Source organism: Bison bison, unplaced genomic scaffold (genome assembly GCF_000754665.1).
Source record: "Bison bison bison isolate TAMUID 2011002044 unplaced genomic scaffold, Bison_UMD1.0 scf7180017864068, whole genome shotgun sequence".
Lineage (NCBI taxonomy): Eukaryota > Metazoa > Chordata > Mammalia > Artiodactyla > Bovidae > Bison > Bison bison.
The window spans coordinates 903,192-927,954 of NW_011494640.1; the positions used below are offsets into that span (position 1 = coordinate 903,192).

The 24,763-nt window shown below is 51.7% G+C and overlaps 1 protein-coding gene across 1 annotated transcript in view; it reads right to left on the minus strand.

Moving 5' to 3' along the window:
* Window positions 1-7,097: 7,097 nt before the first annotated feature.
* LAPTM5 (lysosomal protein transmembrane 5) overlaps window positions 7,098-24,763 on the minus strand; it is a 26,596-nt gene continuing 8,930 nt past the window's right edge. The window contains exons 2-8 of the mRNA XM_010836880.1: window positions 16,888-16,981; window positions 15,950-16,026; window positions 14,170-14,304; window positions 13,347-13,469; window positions 12,109-12,204; window positions 9,741-9,833; window positions 7,098-8,489 (exon numbers count right to left, since the gene is read on the minus strand). Coding sequence (XP_010835182.1) covers window positions 8,400-8,489; window positions 9,741-9,833; window positions 12,109-12,204; window positions 13,347-13,469; window positions 14,170-14,304; window positions 15,950-16,026; window positions 16,888-16,981 — 708 coding nt within the window. The 3' untranslated portion in view covers window positions 7,098-8,399. The remainder of the gene's footprint in view (window positions 8,490-9,740; window positions 9,834-12,108; window positions 12,205-13,346; window positions 13,470-14,169; window positions 14,305-15,949; window positions 16,027-16,887; window positions 16,982-24,763) is intronic.

Consider the following 24,763-nt stretch of genomic DNA (forward strand, 5'->3'; position numbering starts at 1 on the left):
AGCTTTAAGCCAACTTTTTCACTCTCCTTTCACTTTCATCAAGAGGCTCTTTAGTTCCTCTTCACTTTCTGCCATAAGGGTGGTGTCATCTGCATATCTGAGGTTATTGATATTTCTCCCGGCAATCTTGATTCCAGCTTGTGCTTCATCCAGCCCAGCATTTCTTATGATATACTCTGCATAGAAGTTAAATAAGCAGGGTGACAATATACAGCCTTGACGAACTCCTTTTCCTATTTGGAACCAGTCTGTTGTTCCATGTCCAGTTCTAACTGTTGCTTCCTGACCTGCATACAGATTTCTCAAGAGGCAGGTCAGGTGGTCTGGTATTCCCATCTCTTTCAGAATTTTCCACAGTTTGTTGTGATCCACACAGTCAAAGAGTTTGGCATAGTCAATAAAGCAGAAATAGATGTTTTTCTGGAACTCTCTTGCTTTTTCAATGATGTTGGCAAAATGTTGGCAATTTGATCTCTGGTTCCTCTGCCTTTTCTAAAACCAGCTTGAACATCTGGAAGCTCATGGTTCACATATTGTTGAAGCCTGGCTTGAAGAATTTTGTGCATTACTTTGCTAGCATGTGAGATGTGAGATGAGTGCAATTGTGCGGTAGTTTGAGAGAAGGGAATGGCAAACCACTTCAGTATTCCTGCCTTGAGAACCCCATGAACAGTATGAAGACCCAGCTTAGCTAAAAAAAATAATTTGATTAATTAATTTTCAAAAAAAAAAAAAACAAAGAAGGGGCAGGGGATTGACAAGTAAATATGAAATTTTTATAATACAAGTGAATCTATAAAACAGAAAGAGACTCAGACATAGAAAATAAACTTATGATTACCAAAGGGTGGGGAAGGGATTAGGAGTATAGGATTAAAAGATACACACTTGTATATAATGTAGATAAACAACAAAAATTTACTGTATAATAATACTCAATACTTTGTAATAACTTATAAGGGAAAATAATCTGAAAAAATTAAATGTATAGATCACTTTGCTGTACACCTGAAGCTAACACAATATTGTAAATCAACTATACTTCCAAAAAAATCTGATTCAAAAATGAACAGAGGAAGTGAATACACATTTTTTTCAAAGAAGACATCCAAGTGGCCAGCAGATACATAAAAGATGCTCAACACCACTATCAGAGAAATGCAAATCAAACCATAAGTTATCTCTTCACACCTGTTAAAATGGTCATCATTAAAAAGACAAGGTAAACCAAACATCTGTGAGAATGTGGAAGAAGAGGGATCTTTGTTCCCTGTTGGTGGAAGAGTACATCATTTCAGCCACTATGTAAAGCAGGATGACGTTTCCTCAGAAAATTAAAAATTGATTTGGAACCTTATATTCCAGGAATGCCACATTTAGACCTATATCTAATAAAAATATAAAAGTGAAAGCCGCTTAGTCATGTCCGACTCTTTGCAAACCCATGGACTATACAGTCCATGGAATTCTTGAGGCCAGAATACTGGAGTGGGTAGCCTTTCCCTTCTCCAGCGGATCTTCCCAACCCAGGGATCAAACCCAGGTCTCCCGCATTGCAGGCTGATTCTTTACCATCTGAGCCACAAGGGAAGCCCAAAAAATATAAAAAGCAGGTCTTGAAAGAAATACAGCACTTTTCAGTTCAGGCAAAGTTGCTTCAGGGTCAGTATGGGGAGGTGAAATTGAAAAGTAGCTCAGTTGTGTCCGACTCTCTGCGACCCCATAGACCATACAGTCCTTGGAATTCTCCAGGCTGGAATACTGGAGTGGGCAGCATTTCCCTTCTCCAGGGAATCTTCCCAACCCAGAGATCGAACCCAGTCTCCCTCATTGCAGGTGGATTCTTTACCAGCTGAGTCACAAGGAAAGGACTAGGTGTTAATTACAGCAAATCTGCACTCGGTGCTTACTGAGTCTTCACGCCCTTCCCTCTACAGTGCCTTCAGTGATGAAGGGTGTTGGGGAAGCAACCCGTGGAATCTGATCACCTGAGAGCAAGGTCTGGCCCTGTTCTTACAGAGTGACCACAGAGGGCCACAGAGGAATGTTACAGTGTCAAGGTTGTTCCACCTCAGCCTCTGTGCACGCATGCATGCTAGTAGCTTCTTTGCAACCCTATGGACTGTAGCACATCAGGCTCCTCTGTCCATGAGATTCTTCAGGCAAGAATACTGGAGTGGGTTGCCATGCCCTCCTCCTCCAGATGATCTTCCTGACCCATCTCCTGCATCTTCTGAATTACAGTTGGATTCTTTACCCATAAGCCACGTGGGAAGCCCACAGCCTCTGTAAGGATGCCCAATGCCAGGAACATCTGAACCTTTCCGTCCCACTCTCCCCTTATGACACTTGACATCACTCCTTGGGACAGAGGAGCTGGGAAGGTGCACAGTGACATTCCTTTCCCTCCACAGTCCCACGTGTAGCCCCTTAGAATACCTTGGCTTCTCCCCATGCCCTCGGACTAGAATTCAGCTCCACCTCCATATAAAGTGTCAGCAGCTTGGCCCTGGCAAGAGGGACAAGGCTGAACAACTTGCGGTGTCTGTCGTAAGTTGTGAGTTCTCAGAGGGGAGACTTCCAGACTGGAACCACCCTCTGACCTGTGATCAGCATCTCCAGGTCTTTGCCTAGGCTGTCCCCCAACCTGGCCTGTCCCCCCAGCATGTGGGCAGAGGAAGCTTCAAGGTCAATGTCCTGCTTGACCACCTGGACCAGGGAGGAGCAGGGAAACTGTTTACCAGGTGGACTCTGTTTATTTAAGCCTGCAGCTCCCCTGTGTTGGCCGCTCCCTGCCAAGCCCACTGCCTGTTGAAATGCCCTTGCTGGCTAAGGAGGCCACTTCCTCCTGGAGTCCCAGGGGAGAGGTTGGAATGTGAGTGCTGGCTCCAGAGAGCCCGTCCAGGAGGGCAGGGGCCACAGAGACCCACAGAAGCTGCCTTGCACACGCAGAATAGGTACTCGCACACCACCCAGACTCAGCATCCTTAAGCCTGGGAGCTACTCACCTTGTGAGTTAAGACTATTTCATTATAAGCTGGAGATTTCTTTTTTTTCCCCTCTCTCTCTTTTTGTTGTTGTTTTATTTTTGGCCATGCCACATAGCATGCAGGATCTTAGTTCCCTGACCAGGGGTTGAGCACATGCTCCCTGCAGTAGAAGTGCAGAGTCTTAACCACTGGACTGCCAGAGAAGTCCCCAAATTGAAGAGTTCATGGCCAGATTGGGCATGAAGTGCTGGTCTCCCCCAGATCTCCCCACAATATGGAGAAGTTGCCCATAAGCAGGGCAGAGCTCCTTCATCGGCCGTGGGGGCGTCACCCGTTCCCACCACCCCAGGCTGTTGCAGTGTCGCTGTGTTGCGCTTCCAGCTTCCAGCCCCTTCAGGTCACAGCCCCTGTGTATGGGAACCACTGTCTCCCACATGTCATCCGACCAAGTGCTGTCTTGGTCTCAGGCCCTACAAGCAGTCAGGAAGGCTGGAAGCCAGAGGCTGGATAGGGCAAGGGGGCAAGTGCTTATCACATGAGAGCATGCCCTGGGAGGCCACGGGCCAACATTACGTCCTGCTGATGGGTTAACACCTCTGTGAACCCTGTTGAAATGGTATATATGAGCTTATTTGCAAAGCAGAGAAAGAGAAACAGATGTAGAGAATAAGTGTATGGATACCAAGGGGGAGAGGGATTGGGCGGGAGGAACTGGGAGGTTGGGACTGACACATATACACTATTGATGCTCTGTAAAAAACAGACATCCCTCCTAAGGGAATCAGTCCTGAATATTCATCAGCAGGACTGATGCTGAAACTGAAACTCCAGCAATGTGGCCACCTGATGCGCAGAACTGACTCATTTGAAAAGACCCTGATGCTGGGAAAGATTGAAGGCAGTAGAAGAAGGGGACGACAGAGGATGAGATGGTTGGATGGCATCACCGACTCAGTGGACATGAGTTTGAGCAAGCTCCGGGAGTTGGTGATGGACAGGGAGGCCTGGAGTGCTGCAGTCTGCGGGGTCACAAAGGGTCGGACACGACTGAGCGACTGAACTGATCTGAACTGATGAAATAGACAGATGATGGGGATATACTGTAAAGCACAGGGAACTCTACTTTGTGGCCCTAAATGAGAGGGAAATCCAGATGGGAGGGAACACATGGGTATGTGTGGCTGATTCATTTGTCTGTACAGTAGAAAGGAACACAACACGGTAAAGCAGCTATAGTGCAATAAAAATTAATTTAAAAAACAGCCCTGATGACACTGCACCCCCATGACATCCCACTCACGTGTCCACGGGTGGCACTCTTATCCTAAACCCCTCCTTCTCCACGCTCCTGCCTCCAGACCTGTGGGTACAGTTGCCCCCGAGCACCTCCCATGACGTGGTCCCCTCAGGTAACTCACATGCAAACAAAGCTGATTGCACCTCCTTTTGTCCACTCTCAGGTGTCCTCAGCTCAGAGCTGGGCAGCACCATCCCAAAGGCTCTCCAGACCTGGGCACCAATCTCATTACCCTCCTCTTCCTCACTTCTGCCTCACTTGGGTCCTGCTTCCCAAATGTCTCATGAATCTATCCAGCCCCATAGCGAATCCATGCTTGAGTTTGTGCCCCCAACATACCTCACCTGGGCCACCTCCCTGTCACCTTCTGTCTGGGTTCTGCACCCACAACAGCCCCCCAGCCTCTACCATAAGCAGCGCAGGGCTCTGGAGGCAGGCCTGAACTCAGTGCTAGGCATACAAGGGTAATTATGCCTCTGTCCCCATTCTTCAAAGGACTTTCCAAGGTCATCCTCAGGCCATCATTCTGATCACCGGCAAGGTGGCCAAGGTGGGCCAGGAAGGACCAGATGGAGAAGCTCAGTCTCCATCAGGCATGTCAGAGTCAAAGCCCAGCTCCAGCCCTCAACTGCTGGTGACTTTGACGGTGACACATTGGACTTGCCCGCCTTGAGTCTCAGGAAGCAGCATCGTGCGGCGCCTGCTCGTGAGGCCAGTGGGAGAGTCGCAGAGACGACACGCTAAGCAGCCCACTCCGTGACTGTTCCTGCCACCGTCACAGCCCTGAGAAACGGGTGTTCCCTCCCTTCAGCCACAGGGCTTGATTTTGTTGGCCCTCCTCCCCTCCAAGAGACAGCCCGTCTGGGCGGCCCTCACCTGCCCAGCCCACACGCAGCCCCTCTTTCCTGGGGCCAGCTCTTTTCCGGGCATCTAGCTCAAATAGGCCCTCTCAGTGGGTTACCCGACCCCGTCAAAGGATCCCTGTACAAGCCTCAAACGGGGCATTGATGGGGCTGCGGTGAGGACTGCCCAGTGATGGCGGGCTGGCTTGGCTTGGCCCGGGCCACATGACTTCCCCAAACCCAGCTATTTCCTGTTCCTCGGGCCAGCGGCCCCCACCCCCCACCATAGCCGCCTGGCCACAGGGCACAATTCCACTACACATCTCTGCCAGTTCCTTGGCTTCAGGCCAGGGGTGGGAGTGGGAAGGAGGATGAGAGTGTCATCTCAGCGTTTGTCCTCAGGACACACGGCCACTGCCCCTTGACAACTTTTTGATGAAGACACAAGGCTGGAGGCAAAGCCAGTCCCCTCCTCCTGTGACCTCTGCCCCCATTTACCACTTGCTGGGGGTTTCTTGGGGCGGGGGGGTGGTTCTCTTCATATGAATCTTCATAAGAAGCAGGAGCTCACACAGACTGCGTCCCCAACCCCTAAACCTGCACTTGCAAGTAGAGTAAAAAGGCACCCAGTCTAACTCCTGACTGCCGTGTGGCCTCAGGAAAGTCACTTGATGTCTCTGGGCCTCATGTGTGAACAAACGGGAGGTTGCTGTCCATCTCCATTAGAGTCTCGCCTTATCAGTTGTTCGGGCATTAGATAAAGAGCAGGTAAAATCCATGAAGAACCCTGCCAATCTCAAGAAAAGCTGACAACTCCAACAGATTGACAGCACAGCTCAAATTCCCTTCTGTCTTTCCCTATAGGGGGACATTGCCAGCCTTTTTATGGGTCCCAGAATTTGGTCTCTTCCTTCCTAAAACCCAAGTCTGATCCTGTAACTCCCCTGCCCAAAACCCCTCAAAGAGTCCCGTATCCCAGGATAAGCCCACACTCCTGGCCATGGCATTCAAGGTTCTGTTAGGTCTCCTTTGGTGCTGGTGACAGAGCCCAACTCAGACTGCCTTATGCTGTCTGCCAGCTTCACTCTCAGGCAACTCAGCCTGAAAGGAAGAAGGCTAGAGGTGGGAAAAGAGAGAGTATTGAAGATTTTGATTCCTGGATCCAACCACGCCTGAAGCTGAAATTCCCTTGGATTTTCATTTATGTGAGCCAAGAAACATCACGACCACCATTTATTTCTGATTGCTATTTTCAGTAAATTTGGTTCACTAAATTTTCTGTTACTTGCAACCATCTCCTTCCTGTAAGTGCCCTTCTTGGCTGAAGTTAGCCAGGGTGGGCTTGCAGCCACAGAACCCTGATGTACACAAAGGCTCTGCATGACCCAGGCCCCAAGACACTGCCAACCTCCTCCTTACTAGCAGCCACACTGGGCTGCCTCCCCCAGGTCCTCTCCCCCCTCCACAAGGCCTTCTACACTCTGCCACTTCAGTCCAGAACATCCTTCCCCACTGTGCTCACTGCTGTCCTTTCTTCCTTCAGCTCAGTGAAACCTCTTCCAAGAAGTCTCCTCTGGCTGACAGGGTCCCTCAGACTTTCCCCATGATGGTGTTATAATAATTACAGGCTATTTACAATCATTTATGCTTCTGCCTCCTCTTACCCGACTGAAGGGTAACTGGAGGCTACTCAGATCCGCTGTGGTCACCCCAGTGCCCAGCATGGGACCTGGCTCCAGGTGGGTGCTGTCCAGGTGAGTGCAGTTCCTACCATGTCTGGGAAACCTGAGGGTGTTTACAGGGTCCATGGTTTGTGATCAGAAACAGTGCCAGGTCATGACACTCCCTACCTGGACATTGGCCCTGTGAGTTTCTGGACTGAAAGAACAGTGTGTGTGTGTGTGTTGGAGTGATGAAGGTTGACTTTCCAACCCTGGCCACACACTATATTTTAGGAACCACATGAGCCAAAGAGAAGCGTGTTGCTGCTTTATTAAAACTTCTTCCCCATCACACAAAGCAGTAGCACAAGGGGTGTTGGTGGGGAGCCCCTTGCACAGCCCTCTCCCTCTGCACCCCCTCACAGACCCCAGAGAACCTGCTTCTGTGGCCTTCTCTCCGCCTTTGGGTCTGTGCCCTCAGAAATCCTGGCCCCCAGGGAGGCAGACAGAAGAAGTGGTACAGGTACCAAAACCTTCCCTATGGCCCCACCAACATAAGCCCCCAGGGCTGGGTCTGTGCCCACAAAGGGTTGGCCTGTTTTGACTGAACTAACCTGTGGATTTAGTCCAACAAATGCATTTGCCTGATTTCAGGGCTGAATTTCTGCTTGACCCAAGTGTCAGGCAGAGCTGGGTGGCCTCAGCTGACTGGCGGTGGACAGGCTGCAGGATGGGCCGAAAGTGCATTACTAGAGATGACCGCGGTTGAGGACACCTGTTTCCCAGGACCCATGGCTATGTGACCACACTGGCCATGAGTGACTGGTTGTTGAGGATGACTACTCTTTAGCAAACCTATTGTGTGTCTGTAGAGGCTGTTTGATGATTAAAACAATGGCTACTTCCTGTTTTGGCAAATGCTTGACTGCATTTTCATTTGAATGAACAATTATTCAGGACTCACAAGGACTGAATTGACCACAGCAGGCAGTTGGGTTATTGGACGAGATTGAATTGAATGGTTTGGGGGCTAATTTGAGTTTTTTTTATTATTGGATGTCATCACTAAATTAACTGAGGGTTGGCTAACTTAATCATTGTTTAAGCAACTATTGGAAGGAATTGGACATATGTATTTGGTGGGGAGGACCAACTCATGATTACTTGACTAAATTGCTCTGTGAATTGACAACTATTTACAAATCAATGCAATGGACTTTGTTGTTTGACCACATTATTTTCACCGAACTGACAAGTGTGTTTTTGATTTGTCAGCCCCTTAGTAAAACTGGTCAAGTTGAGAGTTACATAACCAAACTCACTGACTTTAGAAAGACCAGTCATGTAGACCAGTGTCAGAGCCGATCGAAAGAAGCCAAGGGCTGTTGGACTGAATTTTCGAGACCCAAGGAATCATTCAGCCTAAAAGGGTTGACCCATTGTGAGCATCTCCCAGGCCCCACAGGAAAAGCAGGCCAGCGAGGGGGACACAAGCGGATGGTCCTGAAGTCAGCCAGGTGGTTCACCCAGGCCACGGGGGCCAAAGCAAAGAAGCGGATTGCGAGGCAGCTCCGCCCCTCCCAGCACCAGGGCTGGGGCCTGGCGAGCATCACACCTCTGAGTACGGGGGTGGTGCTGGGCCCCCTTCCGGAACCTTGTATGGCAGAGACACGGCTTCCTCATAAGATGGCAGGACCACCTGGGAGAGACAGAGAGACGAGGACTGAGAATTGACCAGTTGGGACCACCATCCCAACCCGGGGTCAAGGGGCTCCAACCCCCAGCTCTGACAAGATGATGAAAATGATGATGAGGGTGACGACTATCATGCTTTGGGTACTAAGTATGTGCTGGGCATTACACGAACAAGACAGGTGCAGACGGACTTGCTTCTGCCTGTGCAGCACCTAGCCCCCTTGTTCTGAGAGCAGTACACCGTGTTCCCTGGGAAAACATTCTCAGCCCGTGTGCTTTCAGAAGAACTGATCATCCTTCTGACCTAAGGGAGTGGATATGAGACCTGCAGTGGTCACTCAAAGTAGGATTTCATCCTCCCCAGCAATCCATCACTGGTTTGGGGATAGGCTTGTGACCCAGGCTGGCCCAATCAGACATGCTCCTGGAATGTCTTTCTTTTTTGGGGGGTTACTTAGAGGGTGGGATGTCAGTCTAGGGCTATTGGCAGCTGTTTTGTCACCATGCAGATAGGGATGTCTAAAAATAAAATTTCTGGACATCAGGCCTCAGCTGTACCTGAACCAGACCTAAACACTGGACTTTCAAGTTCTATAAGCTAATAAATTCCCTATTTTTTTTTAACATAAGTAAGATTGAGTTGGGTGTCTAACACTAGCAACCCAAAAAAAAGTCTTAACCAATACAATCCCCGTTTTACAGATGAGGAAAGTGAGCCTCCAATAATTTAAACCAGCTGCAATTTTGCATCATTTCTCCAATCATCTGCTTCTTAGTGCACTTCACCCTTCTTCCTGGAAGATCCCTTCCCCTTTCTCAGCTAACTTGTACCAACTGACAGTCTAAGATTTGGTCAGGTGCCACCTCCTCCAGGAAGCCTTCCCTGAAACCCCAGATGAGGCTAGGTGCCTCCTCTGTGCTCCCATTGCCCCTGTGCTTCACAGCAAGTTGTAATTGAATCTCCATGTCTAGGTTCACTCTGGACTATGCTCTCCTCCAGGACAGGGTGGCATCTTAATTTTCTCTACATCCCAAGGGTTGGATGTGAGGCCAAGAAAGAGTAAGAGGCAGAAAATGTTTAATGCGTGAATGAATGAATTGAATCCTAGACAATCAGAGCAGAAAGGGATCTTCACACTTCTTCTGGTCCAGCTCTTATCTTACAAGTGGGGAGACTGAAACCGAGCAAGGCAGAGCGACCTGCCCCCAGTGACAGTGGGGGCAGACCTGGGCCCTGACTGCCCAGCAGGCTCACCTTCTGTAGCATCTTGGAACCACTCCTCTCCTCAGCCGAGTTCGTGCACTTCATCAGTCTGTAGCATCTCCACACACACTTGAACATGTAGACCTGGAAAAAAGGCCCAGGTCAGGCTATGCTTCATGATCCTCTTCTCACCACCCCAGCAGGCCTGGGACAGATGCTACCTGCTTCCTGTGGAACCCCAGTTGACCCCCCAAAGCCACATTCAACTGCTGCTGCTCAGACGCCTCTTCTGGCTGGAGGGGGCCTCACCTGCCAGTCTCAGCTATCCAAGGTGCTTTCCTTTTCACTGCCCCACAAACTCAGCACAGGGAGGAGGTTTCTGGAGGCTTCTGCGCTACCCTCCAGCCACTCTGGCAACACTCCTGCAGATCCTGATTCTTCACCCCAGGGACAGGAAACTCACCACCTCTTAAGGTGGCTCCGCCCCTCCTGAGACAGAGCTAACAGCCAGAAAAGTTTTCTACAAAATCGCTTATGATATGTTGATTTTTTAAAGCAAATTACCAAACTGTACACAGTAGTGTTTTATGTTTATCGATGCGTAAAAATTATATGTACAGATGTATATATCTGTCAGATGACATGAGCAATAGTTTTCTCTTAGCAATTGATGTAAGAATTGGGGAGAAGTTTTCCAGGGTGGGGAGTGAAGTCCCCAGGGTGCATTCAAGGAGCAAGAGCCAGTAAATCTCTCTCTGCCCCTAAACTGCCTTCTAAGGAAGAAGAGCGGGTCCTGGTATCTGGAATGTCCCCTGCCTCATGGATTCCCATGATGGAGACTTAGAGGGAGAAGAAATAAATAAAATGAGCCATGAGAGAATGAAGTATGAAGGGCCAGGGCAAAGCAAGCAGGTGGAGAGTGGTCACTGAGAGAGATTGGGCAGACCTAAGGTGTGTGAATAGGTCTCCATGTTAACAGAGAACAGCCCCCCACTCCCACTGGATGAAAATAACAGGAGAGGGCTGGGGGATGGAGTTGTGTTTGGGCAGTTTTTCTCTAGCAGCGTGTATGACGTGGACCCCTACTTGGGTCCCCGCCAGCCTTCAGAAATGTTCTCACTGAGCATGACTGATGCACTTGTGATAGCTCAGTCCTTTGAGGAAGGGTTAAAAGGAGTGAAGCTGTTTCCAGTTTGGCATAAAGTGAGAGCAGAGACTGCTCAGGACCTCAGATGAAAGGAGGCAGTGATGTCTGGTAACACCACCCGTAAAAAAAAGGGGGGGGGGGCAGAAATGCACCCAGATATCCAAAGTGCTACTCTCTGAGAGGCGGTGGATGATGGGCTGATCATCTTCTTTCTGCTCATCGGTAGTTTCTAAATTTCTACAGCGATCATATGTTACTTTCACAATCAGAAAAGAACGCTTTTAAAAGCCCTTCCTTCTCTTGAGTCGACACCAGCCTCCCTGTGGCTTCCGGCCACAGGTCCCCACTGTGGCCTCCAGAATCCCCATGAGAGTCCTTCGGGTACTTGGAGACAGTGATCACATCCCCCTTGAGTCATTTCTTTCTCAAGCTGAACTGCCCCGGTTTCACTGACTCCCTAAGACGGCAGAGTTTTCTTGCCGTTTCACCTTCCTGTTCTGCTGCTATTAACACATTATTGACCAGAGATGTATTAACATATCTTTCGTTACTCAAATGTTACTGACCATTGCAGGCAGGTTCTTTACCATTGAGCCACCAAGGAACCCCTTCATTGACCAGAGATGTATCAATATGTTTTTAGAGACTGATACAATTAACACACTCCTGTCTGTCACCATATCTCTAAGAACTGGGACCTGAAATGGAACTCTGTCCTCCGGGCCTGACTGCTCCTGAGAAAAATAAAACCGATCTCCTTCCTCTTTCTCATCACCAAACCTCTAATAATATGACCTCAGGACCTGTCTACATTTTGGTGCCTGAATCACAAAAAACTGTTGACATGGGCAAAGCAAGACACAGGATGTACCTTTCACAGGTGAGATCCAAGACCCAGAGAGAAGTGACTTGAAAACCAACCGTATAGCTACAGAGGGGAAAGCTAGGATTCAAATCCAGGTCTTTCCGAATCTAATTCCAGACAGAATAGCTCCTCTTTCCCCTAGATCAGGGTTTCTCTGAGTCACACACTAAGTCCCTAACTAACACAGCTGGGTCTTCACAGATCCACTTGCTCTAACTTGGGGGTCCCTGAGGATCCCATGTGGGGTCAAAGGAGCTGGTGTGGGGAGCACTGGAGTTTGGAGCCCACAGCAAGGAAGGCAGACATGGAAGACACGCTTCCCTGTCTCCTAACAGCCTGGCATGGGAGGCCCTGGAGCAGCACAACCTCATCACCCCTCCCTGAGCCGTGGGGCAGGGACTACTCACCTTCAGGATGAGGACGGTGACGAAGGCGATGGAAAAGATGATCATCATCTTGATGAACTGGTTGTGAGTCATACCGTCCTGGCTGGGAAGGTAATTCTGAAACAGATTTGGGGGCCGTTTCAGTGCCTCTGCCCTAAGGAACTCTAACAGGAATAAAAGCCAGCTCTCCATACACATAGGAACACATTATCTCAGATGATCCTTGCAAGGGCCCTGGGAGGCCAGTGCTAGCTACCATCAGCCCTGTCTGGCAGGGGAGCAAGCCCAGAGAGGCAAATGCAGCTGATGCCCATCCAGATGACCCCTATCTGGCTGGTGCCCCCATTGTCCCCATCATGTCCTTCTCCAGAGGGTAGTCTTGGCTGACAGATCCACCTAATCCTGAAACACCTGGGGGGCATGTCCCCTCCCCAGGGGCAGATTACAGCAGGACTGGTTGATGGAAGGTCCTGCTCTGAGGGCACAATCTCTGCGGCATACGCAAATATGTGCACATATCCTTTGACACTCCACCCTCGAGTGTGAGTTAGACTTAGAGACTCACTTCTCACAGACAATAGGATGTGCCAGAGGCAAGTGTGACCTTGGAGACCATGTGGCTGTCTCCTCCTTGCTCTCACTTGGCTACTCACTGGGGGAAAGCTGGCAGCCATGACATGAGGATGCTCAAGCAGCCTTCTCAAAGGCTCACATCGTTGGGAACCAAGGCAAAAAGCCCCACAGCCGTGCCAACAAGCCAGCCTGGGAGGGCATCCTCCCGATTTAGAAAAGCCCTCGGTGTCCACAGTCACATGCCCTCAAGGCAACCTCAAGAGAGACCCTGAATCTGAACGACCCAGCTAAGCCACTCTCAAATTCCCAATCCTCAGAAACTATTCAGAAATCAATTGCTTATTGTTTTAAGTCACTATGTTTGCGGATCATTTGTTAGAGACCAGTGAAAAACTATCACCATCTCTGCACTGCAGTTCACACTGCAGGGCGCCCTCTGGGATCCTTCAGGGCTACTCCTAAAGCCACATATCTGCCTGACTTCTTCCTTTTGTCTAACCTGCTTCCCTGGCTCCTTTCAGATTTCTTCCTGAGAACTCTCCTTCAGGAAATCACTCACGCAAGAATCTCCCCACCCAGCTCTAATTTCAGAGAACCCAGCCTAAGCACTGAGGCACAGAGAGAGGAAGCAACTTGCTCAAGGCTACACTGTCAGTGATGGCAGCAAACCCTCAGCTCAGACTCACCATGTGGTTCATGGACTTGAAGTTGAGATAGGTGGGCACCTCCATGTAGGAGCTGCAGAGGGTCAGGATGCTCAGGCAGAAGTCCAACAGCTGTAGGGTCATCAGTGGGACCTTGGAGGGGCTCTTTGGGGGAAGAAGACAGACCAGAAAGTTAGCCCCAACCCAAAAGTCTGGGTACCATGGGGCACACAGTGGACCCTCAGTTTGAGAGACTGCCAGCCAGAAATATCAACAACTCTCTGGTCCATGGTGCCCAGAAAGAAACGGAAGCTCATGCCTCAGACATTGCCACCATGGACTGGTGCAGACCCAGGACAAGAACCAGGGTGTCCTGACTCCCAGCCCAGGGTCATCTGCTGCATAGCTTGTCAGTCTCCTCAAAGGCCACAGTCAGGAGAAGTGTGAAAGCAACTCTGTAAAGCTGAGTCAGTGACTGGCACCAGGTGTCATGGGCATTCCCACCAAGGATGCTCACCATCTTCCCTTCCTTTCTTCAATGTGGTTGAGGGACAAAGTAGGAGCTTGGGGCAGAAATGGGGCGTCCCCTTTCCTATGGTGTAAACTCACCTTTGTTCCATGCTTACCACACGCTGGGTGCCCTGTGCACGCATTCCCCAGTTAATACTTAGATGTATGGATGAGACATGATCTCAGACACATTTTACAGGAAGAAATGCGGGCTGATTTGAAGGGGCTCAGAGACTTGCTCAACCTCACCAACTAGAAAGGGGCCTTGTGGGCTCCTGCCCTCACCAGCCTGAGCTCCTCTGTCTCCCCCACTGGAGGTTGGGAGGCACGGGACAGGGACACGGGACATACTCACCACCCGCCTGCTGCTCCGGGAGGCAAACTTGAGGTAGGCGGGCAGTTCGATGTAAGAGCCCATCAGGGTGAGCAGGCACAGGAGGAAGTCCATGATTTGCAGGGACAGGAAGGGCAGCAGGTACTTCTCCCGGTTCTGAAAGGCAAGCCCAGCATGGTTGGGGTCCCTTGCACAAGGGGTCTTGTGCAGCCTGAGGGTCTCCGGCACCCCATGGCCTGAAGCTCCCTTCCCTCCCTGAGAACCTGGTGCTCTCTTAAATCATCTGTGCAGCTCAGCTGAGGTCACCCCATGGGGATCCACGTGCCTTCCTCTGAGCGAGCGTCTGGACATGGGGAGAAGGCAAGACCCAGGCCCTGAGGGTAAGCAGTCTCAGTGTCCTGGGAGACAGCAGGAACACCAGGAACAGTCCTCATCTACACAGATAAGTGCTCGGGGCTGTAGGACCCGGGTCTGCCTCAACTCGCTCTTAAGAACCCAAGAAGGAAAGACTTTGTGTCCATTTGACAGATGAAAAGGAATCTGAGAAGACTTCCTGGAAGTGGAGTCACTGGGACTAGAGCTGGAAAGAAGCAGGGAGGGAAGGGGTGGGCATTGGAGGCAGCAGGGCTGGCAGGAGCTAAGGCCTGAAGGTGGGAAAAAGAAAGCTTGTGCTGTTTTAACAATGGATCTGACCTCTGGGTAGCATGCTTCCCAGGATGTTCAGTCACAGTGAGAGGGCCTGGGAGGTCAAGGCTGACATCCCTCTCCTTCAACTGCAAGCAAGTGACCACTGTGACCAGTATTAATTCGTAGGAACCCACAGCTGGGGACAAAATCAGAGAAAAGGTGGTTTCGTGGTTTCTCATGTGGTTATCCAAAATTGCTCAGGAGGCAGCCGAATCAGCCCAGGCTAAAGCTCAGGGACTTCAGTGACGATCGGATCCATTTTCTTAGCTGGACCATTTGTGTCTCTGCACGACCCCCCAGGAACCACCAGGAACCAAGGCGAAAGCCCTCCCTGGGTTGCAGGGCCCCTGAGAGAGTGATCTTAGCTAGGGAGTGAACAGTGGTGTTTGGAGCAAGGTGGAGACAATCCAAACCAGCACCAAATCACCACCCCACCCTGCTGGCCCTGGGATACCCGGCCCACTGTCTGCCCAGAAAGGATTCTCTTTCCGGGGCCCGCTCCCATGACTGTGTGACCTGGGCCCTGGCTTCCTGCCCACTCCCGGGACTGCCAAGGGACAGACAGGTTCCTCTTTGCAGGAGGCTGAGCCACAGTCCGTCTCTCTCATCTGTTAGCTGGTTGGCACTGAGCTAGACGCAACTGCACCCGCCCCTCTGCTTGGGCTCCTCGCACTGATTACAGAATCCACTGCTTTCCTCCCTTCTACCTAGGCCTCAAAATGCCCCTTCCTTTTCTCTCTACCAAATTCCCTGCCACCACCTGCAATTCAAAAGGATGTGGTTTGGCAGCTAGTTCAGCCAAAGCGTCAGTGATGAGCGGCAGCCACAGCTGGCTGAGCACACCCTTGCCCACGGAGGACAGATGATTTTCATAGGAAACTGGGGCCTCCAGCCTGAGGGGTCTGGTGTGGAAAAAAGGTGGAAGGTTTCCAAAAGCTAAGTTTGAAGATCTCAGGGTGCAAGTTGGATCTCCACCAAATACCTGCCTCCCACCTCTCAGCATCCAGGGCTGCCCATGTAGCGGGTGTGACTAGGAGAGGGAAGGAGGGCAGCGAGGGTTCCATACCCACCTCCCAGGTCCCAACTCCCCTGCCCTCCCCAGCCAGGCCCTCACCTTGACCACGCCAACCAGCAGGCTCAAGCTGATGATGAAGAGCATGGTGATGAGCAGAAAGCTGGAGACCATTTCAGCTGAAAGGCAAAGAGAGCGGTGAGGGGCCCAGAAGCGCCCCCTAGGGAGGCATTCCAGGTTCCAAGGGCCACACTCTGGGAACCTCTGGTGTGGGTACTATGCCAGTGAGCAGGAAAGCCCAGGCCCTGCCCTCCTGCGGTTCTCAGTCTTGAGGGGCTACCAAGTTGCAAACAGAACATTTCAGGTAACAAAGATGGCGTAAGAGAGGGAGAGGGGTGGCAGGGGCCTTGGAAGGCCTCTAAGGAGTTGGCCCGTGAGCCAGGAGGCCAGGCAGGGACCCCGAGACAGGGCCCAGCTCGGTGTGGTGGGTGCAGCCGGGGGAGAGTAGCGTGGAGGGAGCAGAAAGAGATGAGAGGTGAGACCAGAGAGGTGAGCAGGGGCTGGAGCCCACAGTGAGGAGCTGCGTGACGGGCACCTGTCTGGGCTAAGCAGGGGGCTTCCTGCTGCCGCAGCCACTAGTCCAGACTAGAAGGGCTGGTTAGGTTTGCAAAGTGGGTCAGTGGCTCGGTCATGGCCGACTCTTTGCAACCCCTGGACTGTAGCCCACCAGGCTCCTCTGTCCATGGGATTCTCCAGGCAAGAATACTGGAGTGGGTTGCCATTCCCTTTCTCCAGGGGATCTTCCTGATCCAGGGATCGAACCCTGGTCTCCCACACCGTGGGCAGATTCTTTACTGCCTGACCATCTAGCAGCCTCCTATTTGCTCTCACACCTGGAGACCTCGTGCGGACACTTGGGAATTTCTCCACTTGCAGACGTCAGAAAGGACAAGTGGCAGGGCCTCAATTCCAGCTGCTCCACCCCTGGCCGGTGCCCCTCCCCTCACCCCTCCCCACCCTTTGGCTTCCCCTGGACCTACCGATCCTGAGGTAGCCCGTCTTGGAGAACTTGCAGGAGGCCTTGCCGTGGGCCACCTCCACCGAGTGCTCAATGAACAGCAACACACTCATGATCTGGGGGCAGAACAGAGCATCAGTGAGCCGGAGTCTGCACAGTCCCACCACCAAGCACTTCCACCCCAACAGTGTGCAGTCGGGGCCCGTAAGGAGAGGTCCTGGAGGAGGTGGGATGCCAGGCAGTGGGGCATCCCGGATACAGTGTGGCCTAGAGAGAGACAGCTCAAGCTCTTAACCCTCCTTCTTCTTCTTCCTAGCTGTGTGAGCTTGGGCAAGTTATTTGACATCTCTGTGCCTCCGTTTCCCCATCTGTAAAATGAGGATAATCCTGACAGCTACCTAAGGAGGCTAATGGGGGGAGTAAAGGAGAACATCGCAGGACAGCACTTAGAACCACACCCAGTTCTTAGCAAAGCTGTAACTGTGACTACTGAAGGTTAGGCTTGAGGAAGTGGGGGAAACAGAGGGCTCTCGCCAGGGACTGGGCCCCTGCTGTGTACCCTCTTTTATAACGACAGGCTCTGGACATCACGGGGTCTTAGTCACAGCATCTGAGCATGACAGAAATTCAAGTTCTTGGGATCATCAACTCAGACCTGGGAGTCTCTGATCTATGAATGCCAGTCCTCCTGGCTTTTCAACCCTCGTGTGCAAATGGAGATAATACTCATATTTGTCTCATAAGGTTGTAGTGGGGCCAGGTGGCATGAGTCACTTAAAGTACCTGACAAATAATAAGCACAGTCTGTGCTATTATTATTATTGTTATTATTCTCTCTGGATTATAAAAGACGCTTGCTCCTTGGAAAAAAAAGTTATGACCAATCTAGACAGCATATTTAAAAGCAGAGACATTACTTTGCCAACAAATGTCCATTTTAGTCAAAGCTATGGTTTTTCCAGTGGTCGTGTATGGATGTGAGAGTTGGACTGTGAAGAAAGCTGAGCACCGAAGAATTGATGCTTTTGAACTGTGATGTTGGAGAAGACTCTTGAGAGTCCCCTGGATAGAAAGGAGATCCAACCAGTCCATCCTCAAGGAAATCAGCACTGAGTATTCATTGGAAGGACTGATGCTGAAGCTGAAACTCCAATACTCTGGCCACCTGATGGGAAGAGCTGACTCATTGGAAAAGATCCTGATGCTGGGAAAGATTGAAGGCAGGAGGAGAAGGGGATAACAGAGGATGAGATGGTTGGATGGCATCACTGCCTCAATGGACATGAGGTTGAGTCAGCTCCGGGAGTTGGTGATGGACAGGGAGGCCTGGCGTGCTGCAGTCCATGGGGTCACAGAGTTGGACACAACTGAGTGACTGAACTGAACTGAGAAAAGGACTGTGTCTCTCTTGTTCACTGCTCTAGCTGCTATAGATGAACAGACGGATGGATAAACGGATAAACCCTATTCCCTCAGGGGACCCTTGCTAAGAATGACAGAAAAGGGGCAAACCTGACGGACATGAGCATTGCTGTGGTCCTGGCAAGAGCTGTGGTTCAGCCACAAAGCTACAGTTTCAAAGGACCTTAGAGGTCACCTTATCCCTGCCCTCTATCTTCTAAGGCAGGAATCCTATACCATGCATCCTCTACTTGAATGCTTCCAACCACAGCGAACTTAATCTTCATTGAGTTCATGTCCTTACAGCAAGCCTTCTCCCCATCATACACACACACTTCTCCAGTGCCATCTGACCACACTGTGAAAAAGACTGTCTCCTCCCTTGCAGTGGATGGCCTACCTCTATTAATATGGCCTAAGTTTGCATGGGCTTTCTAGGCGGCCCTGCACTAGTAACTGATGCTCAGCTGACAAACAACTAGACACCCACCATCTGTTTCCCCCTGGCTGACTTGTGATGGGTTTTTTTTAGCTCAGACATAGGTTTCAATTTGTCTTCCTGCCATATTACATCCTGTTCAGGGGGCAGAAAGGAACAGCAAAGAAGACTGATGAGGAGCTGGGCTCCAGAGTCAGGCAGCTGCTAAGTCACTAAGTCACTTCAGTCGTATCCGACTCTGTGTGACCCCCATTGACGGCAGCCCACCAGGCTCCCCCGTCCCTGGGATTCTCCAGGCAAGAACACTGGAGTGGATTGCCATTTCCTTCTCCAATGCATAAAAGTGAAAAGTGAAAGTGAAGTAGCTCAGTCGTGTCTGACCCTCAGAGACCCCATGGACTGCAGCCTTCCAGGCTCCTCCATCCATAGGATTTTCCAGGCAAGAGTACTGGAGTGGGGTGCCATTGCTTTCTCCGAGAGTCAGGCAGAGATGGATACAAATCCAGGTCATTATGTGACCTTGAGCAAGTCACTTTACCTCTCTGAATTCCCTCATTTGGAAACTGGCAAGCACTGGATTTAATGGGAAATAAATTGTCTTGTATTTGCAAAGCACTGAGCTTCAAGCCCTGCAGTGGGTACTCGGCAAGTATAAGCTGCTTTTGGCTGCTGTGAGTTGACATGGGCCCCCTCTACCTGATGAAAAAGGCTTTGTTTCACCAGAACTGTGGAAAGCAGCTCACAGCAGAAGGCAGATGTGGTGGGGGCTGTGGCTGATACGCACAGGAAACAGCTCAGAGAGAGAAAGGCTGCTTCCTCACCTCCTAAAGACTAGAGTTCCAGGCCCTTTTCCCCCAATTTCCCCTGTAATGAGGGAAAGAGAAAGGGAGGCACGTGACGGCTCAGTTCAGGACAGAACAGGGCTCCCTGAAAGATGGTAAGCTCTGGGGTCCCTGAGATGTGTGAGCAGAGCACAGACGACTCGCCACAGCTGAGCTTAGAAATGCATGATTATCTATCAGCCGTGATACAGGAAGCCTTTTGAAGTCCCAAGAGTCCAGGATTGTCTGAGTCTAGGACAAAACTCAGAATCAGACAGTCTCGACATCCTGCTGCTAGAAAGCGTCTGTCTGCTTCTTTTATAAACTCCTTCTGCTCATTTTCTGAGCTCAGGTTAGGTGGCTGGACCAAGGACACACAGCAAGCTGGGGACAAAGAGGAGCCTGAAGCCCCAGTTCCCAGGGCTGTCCTGATGCCTTCCCACACACCCCAATCCCCAGGTCTCCTCGGAGCCCTGCTTTTCCTGACTCCAGAGGGCTCAGATACTTTGATCATGTACCTATGTCAATAAAACCGTTTGCACACACTACTCTGTTTCTTGATTTCCAAATTATACGCGTGTGCCACCATCCTGGTTTAGAGTGAACATCATAAAACCCACACGCAACATACCCAGAAATGAATAAAGAACATGATTGAAAAATTTAGAAATTGTAATATTGTCATTCTGAGGCCCCAGTGGTCACCTTGGGTATCACCCCACTTTGGAAACCAGTGCCAACCCACAAACCATTCCCGAGATTCTCAATTCTGGCCCTGACACTCTCCCACAGCCCTGCTGCCACCTCAGCAATCCTGCCACTAGCGTCCTAACTACCCCTCTTCAACCATCCCCTCCTGAATATCCTGGGATCCCAGGAACGAGAGCGAAGAGGGGGGACCTTTATACAGCCTGATTCCATGCCTTGTTCACCACCCACACCATCCCTGTGATCCTTCCAAATCCAGCAAAGGGACTGTTCTTAATGCTCCCACCTCCATTTCACAGATGGGAAAAGTGAGGCTCAAAGAGGTCCAGTAACTTGTCCAAGGCCTTTCAGCTGATCATTTGTAGGACCCCAGGCCAATAGGCGCTGGATCTGATTCTCTTCCCCCCTCCAGTGTCCTCCCAGCATCTCCCCACCTCCTGGCTCTGCCTGAGGTCTGCCCTGCCCCACTCCCATGTGAGAGTCCAGCAGAGCCAGCAGGGCCCCACCTCCCCTTCCCTCTGCCGCCTCCTCCGCCTCCCACAGCTTGTGCTAGAAGCAGCAGCAGACACTAGAAGCAATTCTACTTTTGTAAAAAACCACCTGTGCTTAAAACCAAGCTCCTCCTTTACCCCGTTTCACCTTCTCATCCGACCATCCTGTAGGAGGAGAGTGATAACCCTGTCCCCACTTGCCAGATAAGAACCTGGAGGCTCACAGAGGCAGGAACCAACCGCAGAGCAACCTCAGTCTGACTCAGACCCTCTGCTGGCCTCTGACAATCAATGGAAGACACCAGTCCCTGATCCAGGAGGAAGACAGGCATGTCAGTTCTGTAGGAGATGAAGCGGAGAGGAACTCACATTCCCTGAGCAGCTACTCTGTGCTCAGAACTGTATCCACAGGCTTGTACCACCATCTCCCAAAACCCTGCAAGAAAGCCAACATCTTCCCCATGTTAGAGATTAGGAATGGAAACTCAGAGAGGAAAATTCACATGCCCTGTGTCACGTGGCCTGGCTGGGATATGAACCCTGTTGCCTGGGTTCCCAGAGTCCAGGCTCCACTCTAGGCTGAGTAGTTGATCTGGGGCCAAGCCCTGGTCTCACCAACCATCTGCCCACCCTCCCCAGGCCACCGACCGACCCTACACCCACAGCTCAAGGGACAACAGCTAGGGTAGAAGAGGCCTCTCCCACTGTCTCACGGCTAGATAACCCTGGCCAAGTCCTGGCTCCTCCCTGACCTCAGTTTATCCCCTCCAGTCAATGAAGAGAGTCACCCCATTCTCACTGGAATGACTGAACTCCTGCCACCCATGGCATGTCACACCCAGGCTGCCCAGGGTCTCCCACCCCGGAATGCACCCCACTCATCAGAAAGTCCTCACTGCTCCACCCAAGCCCCCAGACAAGAGCTCTTTGTAGTTCAGAAAGTACCTGACTTACCTATAGCATAAGCTAGGAGAGGCCAGGAAACCCCAAGAGTCCAGACTACCCAGGCCACCTGGCCCTCCCCTTCCCCTCATCTCCCTCCTCCCACTAGAGCAGAGCTGTCCTCTCCCTGAGTCTGAGCGCCAGCCTGGGCCATGATTCATGCCCTCCTGGGACAGGAATGGGGCTTCCTTCCTCCCACAATGCCTGGGCACACGGCATTCACTTGCCCACCTGTTCCTCCATCACGGCATCTTTGGTCAGTTACAGCTAAGAGTCAGGGTGCGGGACTCGAGTGACCCTGCCCCAACCCCGGCTCTGTGCCCTTGAGCAAGCTCCCAACCTCTCTGATCCTCAGTCTCCTCTTCTGGGAAATGGGATAATAATTGGACCTGCCTGGCAGGGCTGCTATCGGTCAAATGGCACTCCAGCCCTGAGCCTGGCACACAGCAAGTGCCTATCGGTACACACTGTTGGGCAGGTATACACCTGCTCCCTTGTTTGTTCATCCAGTAAACACTCTCTGAGCACCCACCAGCTCCCAGCCCTGTCTGGAAAAGTCACTGACCCTGGCCTGCAGGTGTCACAGTCCCCAGGGGAACCCAACAGGTGACCAGAGTGTTCAGAGCCATGTCATGGGACATGCAGGAGGCTGAGAGTCCCTGACGAGGGACTGATCATAGCTGTCTGGAAGGCCCCGGGAAGGTTTCACAAACAGGAAAAGCTTGACCATGGCTTTAAGCATTTCCAGAAGAGACCTGGAGCGTGCCAGGACAGATCCAGGGAAACTCGGGGGCAGGAATGACTCTTCCCTGAGAGAGGGGATGTCACCCGTGGGCACGTGGAGCCCAAGGAGAGGCAGTGGCCAGCCCAAGGCCACACAGCAAACAGACTGCAGAGTCAGAGTCAGCTTGAGTCCTCCGGACGCCGCACTCAGGCGCGGCTCTGTGGCCGGTGAGTTCCGACCACACTCAGCCCACCCACTGCTGCCTTCACTCTCCATTCCCCTTTCTCACCTCTTCCCTCGCCTTCTCCCTGGTTTCAGTTCCCACTTTCATCCCCACCCCAGCTCTTCTTTCTCAAAAACAAACACACAACTTCCCTAAGCCGTGTGATGGGGGAAGTGGCCAGGAGGCCAGGAGAATTTCTACTTGTTTTCCTGGCGGTTCTGAGGAGCAAACCAACAGCCTGAGCTCAAGTAAAAGGGCAGCTGAAGGAAAGGTACGCAGCTCAAAATAGCCTGGAGTTAAAACTCCCCTCCAGGTCCTCCCCACCATTCTAAGCAAAACAAAGAACTCTCTCGCAGGAAGAAAAAAAAAATGGACATTAAGGTTGATTACCCCCAGCTTCCCGGAGAAGGCAATGGCACCCCACTCCAGTACTCTTGCCATGGAAATCCCATGGACCGAGGAGCCTGGTAGGCTACAGTCCATGGGGTCGCTAAGAGTCGGACACAAATGAGTGACTTCACTTTCACTTTTCACTTTCATGCATTGGAGAAGGAAATGGCACCCCACTCCAGTGTTCTTGCCTGGAGAATCCCAGGGACGGGGGAGCCTGGTGGGCTGCCGTCAATGGGGGTCACACAGAGTCGGATACGACTGAAGTGACTTAGCAGCAGCAGCCCCAGCTCCCAGCCGGTCCCAGCCTCTGGCCGATCAACGTTTAAGAGATACCTACTCCGAACAACCTAGGAGAAGAACAGGCCCCCTTAAGACAGTAGCTTTCCACATACATGCCTATATATACTTACTCTTTTCTTGGGTAAGTGCAGCAGCTCACTAATCTGATTGCTGCCCCTTCTCGCCTCATTAAAGGTGATCTGTTCCTGTACAGTGCCCGTCTCCTTCTTTTTTCCGAAACTTGCCTTCCTTAACCTACAGCAGCAGTTGTAGGAGGAGAGGAGGAGGCCAGGAGGGCAGGGGTATGGGAGCACTATTGAACGTGGCCGTGGCCATAACGGCGGTGATGCCACAGCTGAGTGGAGTAGACACAAGGGTCAGGTGGGCTTGACAATGGTGCAGGAGCTGGGAGACAGGGACTGGCTGCCCTGTGGCTGGGCTATGATTCTATGAGCAGTGATGATAGAGGTGACGGTGGAGTGGCAGGCTGGTGGTGATGGAGGTAGCCACAGGCCTGCTGGGGCTGCCGATGTCCACGGCACTCCTGACAGCATGACATGATGATGGTGGTGATGACACCAGATCCCCTGACTCTGGGGATCAAGCACCATTTCCCAGTCGAAGAATGGGGGCCCAGCTGGGGCTTAGGATCTGCGTAAGCATGCAGGCAGAAACCTATCCTCTGAGCTTCCAGGGGGTAAAATTGACAAAGCGATCTGACACTCAGTGAGCATCTACTACATGAGAGCCGGTGCGTGGGCCATTTCCTGTCTGTTAACTGAAATGACTCCTCCTCACAAGTCTGTGAGGTCAGAACTGCTGACCCACTTCCAATCCGAGGAGAACGGGGCCTGTGAGTGCCTCAGCCAAGGTTGCACAAGGAGTCAGGACCCGGCTCGTCCTCCGCCCTCGACAACAGAGATGAAGCGATTCGCACAATGGGAAGCTGGTCCCAAGCGCACAGTTCTTTCAGCCTTCCAGGGCTGCTCCAACCTGACCCCGGGTCCTCCGGCTCTGGGGGCCAAGGAACTCATGGACTCCTGCATGTTCAGGCTGTCACAATTGTTATCTTTCTCCTTCCCATCATCATCATCATCATCGCCCCCTCCCGAAAGCTCACTCCCCTCCACATCACCCACCCACCCTGCTTTCCCTGTGTGTGTGGAGGGGGGCCCCCTGGGGCTGTCTGGCCAGAGGATGGGAGAAAAGAACCAGATGCATCAGCGTCGGGAGGAAGCTCTCCTCCCCAACCCCACCCCACACTTCCTGTCGCAGCTTATCAGGGGCAACTGGGTGGGGGCCATTCCCCCCTCCCGCCTCTGCCAGCGCTATCTCCCCAGACACCTCCCCAACCGGCCTAGATACCATCACGGGGCGCCTTCCCAGAACCACGGCTCAGAGGGTGCCCCAGCCAGGCTGCCCTCACTTCCCTGGGACCCCAGCTGCACCAGCCTCCCTCCCATCCCCGCCCCCCAGC